The 13,084-nt window shown below is 38.4% G+C and overlaps 1 protein-coding gene across 1 annotated transcript; it reads left to right on the forward strand.

The window, feature by feature from the left end:
- Window positions 1-3,131: 3,131 nt before the first annotated feature.
- On the forward strand, window positions 3,132-10,422 carry LOC141344581 (lipoamide acyltransferase component of branched-chain alpha-keto acid dehydrogenase complex, mitochondrial-like). The gene is made up of 5 exons (XM_073849458.1): window positions 3,132-3,149; window positions 3,523-3,600; window positions 3,715-3,906; window positions 6,641-6,712; window positions 9,665-10,422. The coding sequence occupies exons 1-5, from the start codon at window positions 3,132-3,134 to the stop codon at window positions 9,830-9,832; spliced, it is 528 nt and encodes a 175-aa protein (XP_073705559.1). The 3' UTR covers window positions 9,833-10,422.
- Window positions 10,423-13,084: the final 2,662 nt, after the last annotated feature.

Below are 13,084 nucleotides of genomic sequence, written 5' to 3' on the forward strand. Positions count from 1 at the left end.
TGTAAGTGCACATTAAACATGATTAGTAGCAGGGCCTAATGCTTTTCTACCCCAGTGACGTATCAAATTGTGAGTTAAATAACATTGTTGAGCTGTCACATAACTTCTACCATTGCATGAGTTTCATTCATTCCTATCACAGCCCATGTGAGCAGATCATATGATTCAGCCATTGCCTGAGAGAGAAATCATGAACCAAACAAGCAGGGCATTTGAGCCCTGAGACACAGCGTATCAAACCAGTTTCACACACTCCCTCCAACACAGAACAAACTCAGTTGGATGTACAGTCAAGCCCGAAATTATTCATACCTCTGGCAAATTCTGGCTTAAAGATACTTTTATTCAACCAGCAAGTTTTTTGACCGGAAATGACACAGGCTTCTCCCAAAAGATAATAAGACGATGAGAGGCATGATTGTGAACAAAAAATAAATAAATAAATAATTCTCAGCTTTTATTTACATTTGAACAAAAAGTGGCATGTCCAAAATTATTCATACCCGTTGCAAACTGTCACATTCTATGGGAAAATCCAAAGTTCTATACCATTCCAAATAGTCCAAGCTGTTCTAAAGCATCCTAATGACCCTGATTCATTGGGAACAGCTGTTTCAATCAACTCAACAGGTGAAAAACAGAAGCTCTCTGCTGTTGGTTTGTGGACAGTCATGGCTAAGACAAAGGAGCTCACTGAGGACCTGCGGCTGCACATTGTGGCTGCTCAAAAGTCAAGAAAGGGCTATAAGACCAAATCTAAATGTTTTGAAGTTCCAGTGGTTACAGTGCAAAGTATTATTAAAAAATACAAGACGTTCCTGTGAAATATCTCAGAGGACATGATCGGAAGCCCAAAAGTGGCACCTGGACTGGCCAGAGGGATAGTGAGAGAGGTAAAAAAGAATCCAGGGATCACCACCAAGGCCATCCTGGTGAATCTGGGCTCTGCTGGTGCCAACATCTCAAGGCACACAGTCCAACAGACACTGAACACCGCTGGGTTCCACGGACGCAGACCAACAAGGACACCACTTCTCCAGAGAAGGCACACAAAAGCCCGCTTTGCAAATGCTCATCTGGACAAAGAAGAAGACTTCTGGTCTTCTGTTTTATGATCAGATGAAACAAAAATTGAATTGTTTGGCCACAATGATGTAGCCTTCATTTGGCGTAAAAAAGGAGAAGCCTTCAGCCCTAAGAACACCATCTCCACTGTCAAACATTGTGGTGGGAACCTAATGTTTTCGGGGTGTTTTTCAGCCGGTGGACCAGGGAACCTAATCACAGTAAACGGCACCATGAAAAAGGAGCAATACATCAAAATTCTCAACAACAACATCAGGCAGTCTGCAGAGAAACTTGGCTTTGGGCACCAGTGGACATTTCAGCACGACAACGACCCAAAACACACAGCAAAAGTAATTGAGAATCTGTGGAGGGAGCTAAAGATCAGGGTGATGGCAAGGAGACCCTTCAACCTGAAAGAGTTGGAGCTCATCGCTAAAGATGAATGGGCAAAAATACCATTGGAGACAAGCGCTGCTCAGCAATTATAGGACGCATTTGACTGCTGTAATAGCCCAAAAAAGGCTTTTTTATTAATTATTGAGAAGGGTATGAATAATTTTGGACATGCCACTTTTTGTTCAAATGTAAATATAAGATGAGTAATATTTTTTTTCCACAATGATGCCTCTTGTACATTGTCTTATTATCTTTTGGGAGAAGCCTGTGTCATTTCCGGTCAAAAAAAACCCCCAAAACTTGCTGGTTGAATAAAAGTAACTTTAAAGAAACACTCCACTTTTTTGTGAAATAGGCTCATTCTCCAACTCTGCCCTGTGCATATAGCAACACTTCTGTTTTTGAATAGACTCATTGGATAATTATTCATGAGGCTCTGTAGCATTCTGTGTATCTTGTATCCACCAAGAAGCTTGCATTTCTTTTAGTATGGGTGCCAGCATGTATTTTGGTGCCAAGCTTAATGACTCTGTAGAATATCTCTGTAATGAGGAGCAAAAGGGCGGCACCAGAAACGCCTGCGCTGAGATGGTTTCACATGATTATGATAATAACTTTAGTTTCAGACACACTCTCTTTATTCACAATTACTTTGAAGTGTCATCCTTACTAAATGCTTAACAGTTTAGGAAGTGCAAAGAAGTTGGGGGAAGGTATCATGTTTGATGCTGACTGTTGGTTTGGCTGGAAATTCCTGGCATAGTTGAAGACATGTTTCACTCCTTAGTATAGATGATTTAGGATTAATTTCACAACTCTATCACCCATTACAAATCTACAATTGAATTTACAATTAAATGATAATATATTATAGTTGAAATATATATGTGACCCTGGACCAAAAAAACAGTCCTAAGTGTTTTTTTTTAAATGTATTTAAAGATTTAATTAATTAAGCTAAATAAAAAAGCTTTCCATTGGTGTATGGTTTGTTAGGATAGGACAATGTTTGGCCAGGATACAACTATTTCAAAATCCGAGGGTGCAAAAAAAAAAATCGAAATATTGAGAAAATTACCCTTAAAGTTGACCAGATGCAGTTCTTAGCAATGTATATTAATATTACTGATCAAAAATTAGGTTTTGATATATTTACAATTTAAGAAATTGACAAAATATCTTCATTGAACATGATCTTTACCTAATATCCTAATGATTTTTGCCATTAAAAAATCATTTTTGACCCATACAATGTATTTTTGGCTATTGCTACAAATATACCCGTGCTAATTAAGATTTTTTTGTGGTCCAGGGTCACATATTAAATGCAATTAGCTAAACTTGGGTCTTTTTTTCACCAACTTAAATAGGACTTAAATACGTCTTTATATGTAATTTCATAATGACTTCTGTTGTGCTTAACTACTATGTTTAAAGTTCCAAGTGATTTTATAGCATTTGTTTTGTATTTAAATGTAACTGTTTTTATGCATTAGCAATGATGACATTAACTTTAAATGTAATATCAAATAACACACTACATTTGAAATTATTTAACTATACTTTACATGTGCTGTAGCTTTCCACTAGCAAGTTTGGTGCGCACCCAGGTTCGTTTGACGTCATAGTTCGGTACGTTTGGCTAGTGTGAAAGGTGTCATGTATCAATGCGAGTGCGCACCGAGGTACAGAACCTGAGACTACCTGAAGGAGGGTAGCAACATGGACTCGAGTGCGAACTTGTTCAGGAAGTAAAGTAACCTGAACAAGTCCGTAGCTGGTTTATGCTGGTCCTTTCTGGTTTATGCTGGTGCTTAGCTGGTCATGTGCTGGTCAAGGACCAGCATAAACCAGCAAAAGGACAAGCATAAACCAGCAAAGGACCAGCATTAACCAGCTAAGGACCAGCATAAACCAGCAAAGGACCAGCATTAACCAGCTAAAACCAGCATAAACCAGCAAAGGACCAGCATAAACCAGCAAAAGGACAAGCATAAACCAGCAAAGGACCAGCATTAATACTATAATTATAGCTTGTATTTATACTGTTTTGTTCAGGCTGCGTCACTTGGGCTCTTGCAGTTTCCTATTCTCAATGCCTCTGTGGATGAAGGCTGCCAGAACATCACATTCAAGGCAAATCCAACCCCAAAACACTTCAATCACATCACAGCCTTTCATTATGAGGCTATGATTTGCTGAAAAGGGACAACATGCGTAACATTTTCCTTGTTTTATGTCAATTCTCAGGCGTCTCATAACATCGGCTTGGCGATGGACACTCCTCAGGGTCTCCTGGTGCCCAATGTGAAGAGCGTTCAGGCCCTCAGTGTTTTTGACATTGCTGTGGAGCTCAACCGTCTTCAGGCTCTGGGTTCAGCCGGACAGCTGGGCACCGCTGACATCACTGGAGGAACTTTCACCCTCTCCAACATCGGCTCGGTAAGGCTTCACCGCCTTTGCATGCTGTTTCCCAAGTGTGTAATTTTATAGAATTGCAACAATAACTGTGACTAAACAGGTTTCCGAAAACTCCCGTGTTCCATAACATCATTCGCTATTCGAAGAGATAGTGGTGCTTAAATTACACACTGTACTTGGTCTGGAACACTATATCACCCTACAATGGAGATCAAAATTAGAAAACAACCTACAATTTCCTAAATGTCAAGGTTACTGCTTAGTCTTATTTGAAGTTATCCTAACAGGAGTAGAAGGGCAGTTTTCAAGCATTTTTCATAAATGTATATTGTATTCTGAAGCACAGTATAAAAAACTTAAATGAGATATTTGAAAAAGGGCTCTGATCAAAGTTAGAGAACACTCACAGATACCTCCAGGTTATTGGTGTTAATCTGGCACCTGGTGCTAATTTCCTCAAATATATGAAAAACTCTGCTAAACTGGCAGCATTTCTCCAATTTTCACTGAGATTGCAAGATGGCGGGCTGTTCTAAGGCAACTGAAACCCTGCGACAAGAGGTTGTCCAGATGAAGGCCAAAGGGATGATGCCTTTAGCCATTGCAAGAGAAAGCTTGTCATTCCAAATATGGGATTTCTTGAATATTCCAGGTTTACAATGGAACTAATTTATTCTAGTCCTACAAAAAGGCTGATCGTCCATGTAAGACAAATGCACGAGAAGACAGGATAATAATCTTTTTTATTATTTTAAGGCCTGCCAAGTACCAGGTATTTTTTTTATTAGGTCCTGATACAGAAAATCATGGAATTCAAGTAGGGTGTCCTAACTTTTTCACATGACTGTAGAATATCCTGTAGCAGGTCTATACAGGTGGAGCTGGGGAGGTGGAGGCTCTAATGAATGCTAACCAGCCTTGTCAATGTAAAACAGCAAGCTCATTGGCTGCGTATTCAACATGAACCAATCAGCTAATACCAAGTAGTTTAATGCTGTGAATATAATCATTTTGCAATAACGACCCATCAGCCTGCACCATCTAGAGTTTCATAGCATTAGTTTAAACGCCAGTGCTCAAATGTTTATGTGCGCATTTCAGTTCTGTCGTCTGATGCTTTAAATGCTCAAGATCTTTAAATTTGAGTGGATTTTTATTGGCTGTCAATGTGTTTATCATTTAACAACCAGAAAAGTAATGACAAGTAATCGGATCAACACTGCAGCTGGAATTGCTTGCCAGTTCAGTGCTGAACAAGGTAAGGATCTGTCTCGGGCTGTTTTAAGAGACGTCGGACTGAAAGTGCTCTCTGCAGTGACCAAGCCTCCTATCAGCAGAGAGAATCAAAAGTCTAAGCTCACTTTTGCTGAGGAGCATGTTGTGTGGAGAGAGAAGAACTGGTCCAAAGTTCACTTTAGTGATGATCAAACTGGGGAAAGACGGGACCCCAAGTGTGTAAAGAAGTCAGTGAAAGGTGGAGGAGGTGTCATTGTTTGATGGTTTGAGGGATGTTTTCTGCAGCAGGAGTTGGGCCTTTTATACAGATACATAGCAGGGTGAATGTACATGTTTATCAGAACCTCCTTCAGCAACAGGCAGTTCCTTCTCTGCAAGCATCTCCCAATCAACTAAGAACACTGAAATAATGAAATCTAACCTGATTGGAAAATCTCTGGAAAATCCTTTGGGGACTAAGTTATGGCTAAGAAACCCACTGTAGTTACCAAAGAAGAGTGGACCAAGATCAAACCAGCATAGTCTGAAAAACAAGTGATGTCCTGCGGCTGCAGTGTAAAGGGCATTTACACCTCCTACTCATTTCTGACAGCTGTAACCCTCCAAAACTTTAATTGTGATCTTTTTTCGTGCTACAGTTTTTACTGTTCTCTACTCACTGTTTTCCACAAAATAATATGGAACATGCTAATAGAACAGTGATATACACTCAGCTAATATTCCTATTCCTAAAGGCTATTGGGAAAAAACACAGCGAAAATGGCAGATCACTGGAATAAATGTTATGTTCCTGGTTGTGCTGGAGATGTTAAGTGCAGGGATGGGTTGTTGTCTGTACTCAAAAAGGCAAGGATAACAAATAACGCATTTTAATAAAATAAGGCGAGACACTAAAGGGACATGGTTAGCTTCTTGCTAGTGATAGCCTGTTACATTGCAGTACATAACATTTCACTTACCACATAAACGGAGTAAGGAGAGATTAAATATATATTTTCCTCCCTGTGTTTCCAGTGTAAGCTACCAAATTGAGCCGCTCTGTGAAACAGCCAATCAGAGCAGAGCTCCTGATTGTTATTCATGAACCTTCCAAATAAACTATTAACAGACCGTTTTTAATTCTAGGGACAAATCCTAGGGTTGTAAATGGACTTGTAAAACTGTTTCTAGAGAATGTTTGCCCTTAACCAAGCTATATACCTTCTATGTAGATATCAGAGAACAATTTAAAATACTGCATTCTATGGCACCTTTAACAATATTTCAGAAAAACAAAGCATTTATAGATTGTTCTCTAATTTTGATCTCCACTGTATTTTGGGCCTCTACTGCTGCCTCCCCATGAATGTTGGGCCTCACGATCATTATGCCATCATTTCTGAAGGTTATATACAGTATAAGAGCCTGGAAAGTCTTAAGTGCTCAAACAACAGCAGGCTTTCAGTAGGCTTTTATTTGCTATCTAGTGAAGATCTGATCTCTCATCATAAGGGAATTAAAACTGTCGTTTTTTGTTTAGATTGGAGGGACCTATGCCAAGCCAGTGATTCTGCCCCCGGAGGTGGCCATCGGAGCCTTGGGAAAAATCCAGGTGAGCTGCTTGTTTTCTTCACCCTTTAATAAAAAAAAATTATTTGTATTTGTAAGATGATTATGTTGAACTATTAGATCTACGATAAATAATAGTGACTTTTAATGTATTTTATATATATTTGTGTGTGTTTTTTAGTATAGGCCGTCATTGTAATAACCCATATGTGACCCTGGACCACAAAACCAGTCTTAAAGTGCTGGGGTATATTTGTAGCAATAGCCAAAAATACATTGTATGGGTCAAAATTATTGATTTTTCTTTTATGTCAAAAATCATTAGGAAATTAAGATCATGTTCCATGAAGTTTTTTTGTAAAATTCCTACTGGAAACCTATCCAAATGTAATTTTTGATTAGTAATATGCATTGTTAAGAACCTAATTTGGACAACTTTAAAGGTGATTTTCTCAGTATTTTGATTTTTTGCACCCTTAGATTCCAGATTTTCAAATAGATGTATCTCGGCCAAATTTTTTCCTATCCTAACAAACCATACATCAATAGAAAGCTTATTTATTGAGCTTTCATATGATGTATATATCTCAGTTTTGTAAAATTTAACCTTATGACTGGTTTTGTGGTCCAGGGTCACATATGCCTGCATGTTGCCCAACTTATCAACAGTATTTTAAGAGTCAGTGAAATCATACTCACTTTTTTAGTCTCAGCTGTTAAAGGCATAGTTCACTCAAAAATTAAAATTCTGTCATTAATTATGACATCAGTAGTTCAAAAGTATTCTTGTAGCTTTATAAATTTATGGTGGAACCACTGTCGTCACACGGACTGTTTTAAAATGATCTTAATTTGTGTTCTGAAGATGAACAAATGTCTTACAGGATTGAAATGACATGAGGGTGAGTACTTAATGACAACATTTTCATTTTCGGGTGAACTATCCCTTTAATTTATTTAAAAATAACATTAGAAAATGGATTTAATACATGCTGTAACTTGAACATACCTCTTGATAAATGTGTTTTCTGAATACAAAAATAATTTTAGCTGAGATTAGTTCAGGTTGTAAAATGTCATGTGGTGCAACTTCCTAAAAACTTTCAGCGCTACTGAAAAATACATTTACATTTTTTTTAAATACAATTAAGTACATGAATACAATTAAATACAGTCAATAAATGTGGGGTTTATGGAAAATATGTAATTATTTTTTACTTTTATTTGAAAAAAAAAAAAAAAATTACAATGCAGTTTTACTGCATTTAAATATTAGTTTTTTTACCCCCAATAAATTCAAGTCAACCAAAATGCATAAATGAACACACAAACAAGAAATGATCTCATAGAGTGGATTGCAAGGTCAAAAAGTCTCTTTACTATCAGGTAATTTGATCTTTTTATGACAAGCTGAGATCAGTTCAGGTTGTAAAATGTCATGAGGTGCGACTTCCTAAAAACTTTCAGCGCTACTGAAAAATACATCAAACATTTTTTGAAATACACTTTTTTCATGAAATATGTACTGTAATTTCTTTTTACTTTATGGTTACACCACATGGCATTTCAGAGTCATCTCTTATAATGGTATGTACAAGTTTATCAACTGTATTTTTTTTTACCTTTATATTTATTATTGTTCAGCAAATTTTGGTAGGATTTCACTAGGACTCCATGTGATTGTGATTTTTGTGAGTGCAAAAGTTTCCCCATGCAGATCTTTGCATTGGGTTCAATTTGGTCACATACATTTTTTTTTTTTTAAAGGTCCCATATTGTACACATTTCTGGAGGTTTATTTTAGTTGTTGATGTCCTTAAGAATATATATTTGCGGTATAAGTGCCAAAATCCATCTCAATATATTTTTACAGCTCCTTTTTTAGGAGCTCTGTCAAAAACAGGTCGATTTTGGCCCATCTAATTAATATTCATTAGCCTCTCTTCTGATTGGCGTGTTGTTTTCTGAGCCATAGAGAGAGCCTAGCCTGCTGATACTCAACAGGAGAATGATCATTAATGTTTTTTCTTTTTCAAACACCGAATGCAGTAAGCTACATAACTGTTGCTTTAGTAAAGCCCCTTTCACAATGCGCGCTGATTCTGGAAAATTGCGGGAACGAGCGCTGTTTGAACAAAAGCCAGAACCATAAAGGCAGTGTTGTAGTGATGATGCACGTTATGGTTATCATGCGACTCTTCACAACGAAAAAATACGTGCAAAGTGGAATGAAGCGGCGATCGGGCAGAGCCAGCTCCTCACTATCAGCGCTGAAGCACTGTTTGTTCAGGTTAGTTTCAGTTTAGTGAAACGTACGCGTCGCATTACATCTCACATCCAAACGTCACATGTCTTTATGGGTTGTGTGTAAAGCACGCACAGATTCTGGAAAACAACTGTGAATGAACCAAATCAAACAACTCCGGAACAAATCATGGGACACATTATCCGTGTATTTACCGGAATCGCTGTGTGAAAGAGGCTGAAGTTGACGTGCCAGTGGTCTCTTATATTCACGTTGTTCTGAAGCCTGTGCAATGATGTAGTTTCGACATCTATCGACTGAACAGGGTTTTCTCGACTTGTTTTTGTGTTGTTGTTGCTTAGCAATGTTATGGACACGATATTGTCTGGGTTTGACAAAAGGAGGGTTGGACGTGATTGATGCTCTGGGTGGTGACTGAAGGCGGTGACCGAGTAGATCGGACGTCACATCTGTACGGAAGTCACAGCGGCTCGTGAAAATGAACAGCTACTTTAAGCAGGCTGTGTGCAGTTTACTGTGGATTGACTGTTTTGAAACTCATATGGTAGTTACATAGCCCCTAGACCTCAGTTATCATGAAAAAAGCCAGGAAATTTCGATTTTGACAATATGGGACCTTTAAGTGATTTTAGTGTGAGCCGACTTACACTTGACAGTAAACAATGGACCTTTTTGCATGCAAATTTTCACAGAGTTTTAAGCTAAAACCATTTCCCTGCTTTCCCACAGGTGCTTCCCAGGTTTAACTCGTGTGATGAGGTAGTAAAGTCATACATCATGAACGTCAGCTGGTCTGCTGATCATCGCTTGATTGACGGCGCTACCATGTCCCGCTTCTCCAATCTATGGCGCTCTTACCTGGAGAACCCATCTACCATGGTCCTGGACCTCAAATGAACACTTTGGAAATTAGATCTCACTGTCTGTTATATTCTGGAGTGTTTTTAGGTTACTCATAGCTGCAAAACAGAGTCATGCCTATTATGTGAACACTCAAGTTTCTCCTTTGATATTCATCTGTGGGAAGAAAATACATTTTTATTTATACTTATTTTCTCCAGTTGCCTTAATTCAGATTAAAGACTGTTACTGTTACTTTGCATCACAGAAATTATGTTAATGAAAGTGCTCTTAAGGGCACTTTTAAGGGCACTGTGCAACATGCATGGTTAGAAGTCTGAAATCACCTGTAGGTTTTTCTAATGCCTTGTTTATAGAGGATGGAGGCTGATACTGACTGGCTCTTAGACAAACTCATCCGTACTGTAGCAGCGTCTCATTGTCTGCTGACTTTCTCTGAGACTTCATTCACACGAGCCTCTGTTGAGCTGACAGACAGCCACTTCATCTAAAAGCACTTGTGTGCCAGTGTGTCTGGATGTCATTGTGAAGGAAGGACCATCATTTAACTGTTAAAAGAACAAATGGACCACACATGCATAGATTACTGAAATGTGATGGGAATAAAAGTTTTATGGCAAACTGTAGGGATTAAATTTGCGTAATAAATTTCAAAAATTCATTAAATTCTGAAAGACACAATCGCTTTACATGATGAACAGATTTAATTTAGGTTTGATGTGCCAGGTCAAACCTCAGCCGTTCTTATGGACGAAAAACATGTTTACATGATGTGAGAACAAATGTTTGAGCATGTTTAAGCTTCCGTTTACTATGTTTAAGATTTATATATACAGTGCCTTGCAAAAATATTCATACCCCTTCATTTTTTTTCACGTTTTGTTGCAGCATAATGTTAAACTGCTTTAAATTACTTTTTTTTCCCACATCAATCTACATCTCATACACCATAATGACAAAGCACAAAACAGGGTTGAAACAACTTTGCAAATTTATTAGAAATAAAAAACTGAAAAGATCCCGTTGCATAAGTATTCTCGAAATTTACCTCAGGAGCATTCATATTGCTTCTAGATGTTACTACACTTGGAGTGGAGTTAAACTGTGGCAAATTCATTTGAATGAGTATGATTTAGAAAGGCACACGCCTCTCAGAAAAGGTCTAACAGCTGAAAATGCATGTCAGAGCAAAAACCAAGTCCTGAGGTCAAGATAACTGCCTGTAGAGCTCAGTGACAGACTTGCGTTAGGGCGAAGAGTTCAGAAAAAATCTGCTGCATTGAAGGTTCACAGAAGCATGTAGCCTCCATTATCCATAATGGAAGATGATTGGAACAACTGGGACTCTAGAAAATGTCTGCCAGCCCCCATCCAAGCTGACAGAGCCTGAGAGGTGAAAAGGTGAGGCAAAGAATGGCAGATAATTGCCAAATGCAGATGTGCAAAGCTTGTCACATCATACCCAAAAACACTTGAGGCTGTAAAGGTGCTTCAACTATGTACTGAGTTAAGGATATGCATACTTTATGCAATGTACTTATTTCAGTGTTTTATTTTTAATATATTTGTAAAATTTGCAAATCTGGTTTTTGCTTTGTCATTATTATGGTGTATGGAGTGTAAATTGATGTGGGGAAAAATGAATTTAAAGCAGTTTAACATAATGCTGCAACAAAACGTGAAAAAAAATGAAGGGGTATGAATACTTTTGCAAGGCACTGTACATAAAATCTTAAATGAAAACTGTTCATCATGTAAGGCTACAAGAAGACTTGGATTAAGCATGGATTCGTTTTATAATCTCTTCATGAAAGTTTTGAAGCTTCAACGTTTTGGTGTAATAGACTGCCAATGGAGAGACATCTTGATCACACTTTATATTAAGTGGTCTTAAGTACTACCAACATGAAATACCTAAAGAGGCTATGGATTTGCTGGGAAAACTACATATGAGTTTGGGGTATGGTTAATTTTAGTACTGGACATTTGAACTAAGACCGACTTTCTTTTAGTTGTTGAAGCCCTGAGACTGGCAAGAGCAGATTCCAAATCTTCAATACTTATCTTGCTGGATCTGTCTGCTGCTTTTGACATGGTTCACCACCAGATCCTCCTGTCAACCCTATTGGCAAAGGGTATCTCAGGAACCAAACTCCAATGGTTTGAGGCTTACCTCTCAGATAGATCCTTCAAGGTATCTTTGAGAGGTGAGGTGTCCAAGTCACAACTTCTAACTACTGGAGTGCCTCAGGGCTCTGTTCTTGGTCCACTTCTCTTCTCTGTCTACATGGCATCACTATGGTCCGTTACTGCTTTTCATGGCTTTTCATATCACTGCTATGCTGATGACACTCAACTCTACCTCTCATTCCATCCTGATGATCCGGCAATAGCTGCTCGCATCTCAGCTTGTCTAACAGACATTTCTTGCTAGATAAAGGACCATCATCTTCAACTCAACCTTGCCAAGACAAAACTGCTTGTGTTTCCATTAAACCCATTGTTTCATCAAAATTTCACCATCCAGTTAGGCTCATCAACCATAACTCCTTCAAAAACACCCAGGAACCTTGGAGTTGTGATTGATCAGCTGACTTTTTCATACCACACTGCTAACACTGCTCGGTCCTGCAGATTTGCTTTATTCAACATCTGGAAAATCAGGCCTTTCTTTTGGAACATGCTTCACAACTCCTTATTCAATCTCTTGTTTTGTCCAGGCTGGACTATTGCAATGCTCTCTTGGTAGGTCTTCCAGCCAGTTCTATCAAACCTTTACAATTGATTCAGAAAGCGGCTGTAAGATTCTTTTTCAGCAAGCTGAAAAGAACGCACTTTACACCTCTTTTCATCAATTTGCACTGGCTAGCTGCTCATATTAAATTCAAGGATTTGATGTTTGCCTACAAAACCACCACTGGCCCTGCATCCCTTTACCTAAATTCATTTCTTCAGACTTATGTGCTTTTACCTTAAACGTTCCCTCTTGGTGGAATGACCTGCCCAATTCAATCCGAGCAGCTGAGTCCTTAGCCATCTTCAAGAATCGGCTAAAAGCACATCTCTTCACATCTGGAAGAGAGGCATACGCAAGTTCCAAAGGATGGTTTCTAGTCACCATTTTGTAAATGAAGCCCCAGAAATGGACAGAACTCTCATTTTGGGTTAGCTATTCCTTTTAGGCTACCTAATATACTAATGTGTGACTGAAACATGTTTTGAAGAGAAAAGGGTTTGGAACAACTTGAGGGTGAGTAAATGTTTAACAAACCCGTAAGATCTTCGTTC

Source organism: Garra rufa, chromosome 10, assembly GCF_049309525.1.
Source record: "Garra rufa chromosome 10, GarRuf1.0, whole genome shotgun sequence".
Lineage (NCBI taxonomy): Eukaryota > Metazoa > Chordata > Actinopteri > Cypriniformes > Cyprinidae > Garra > Garra rufa.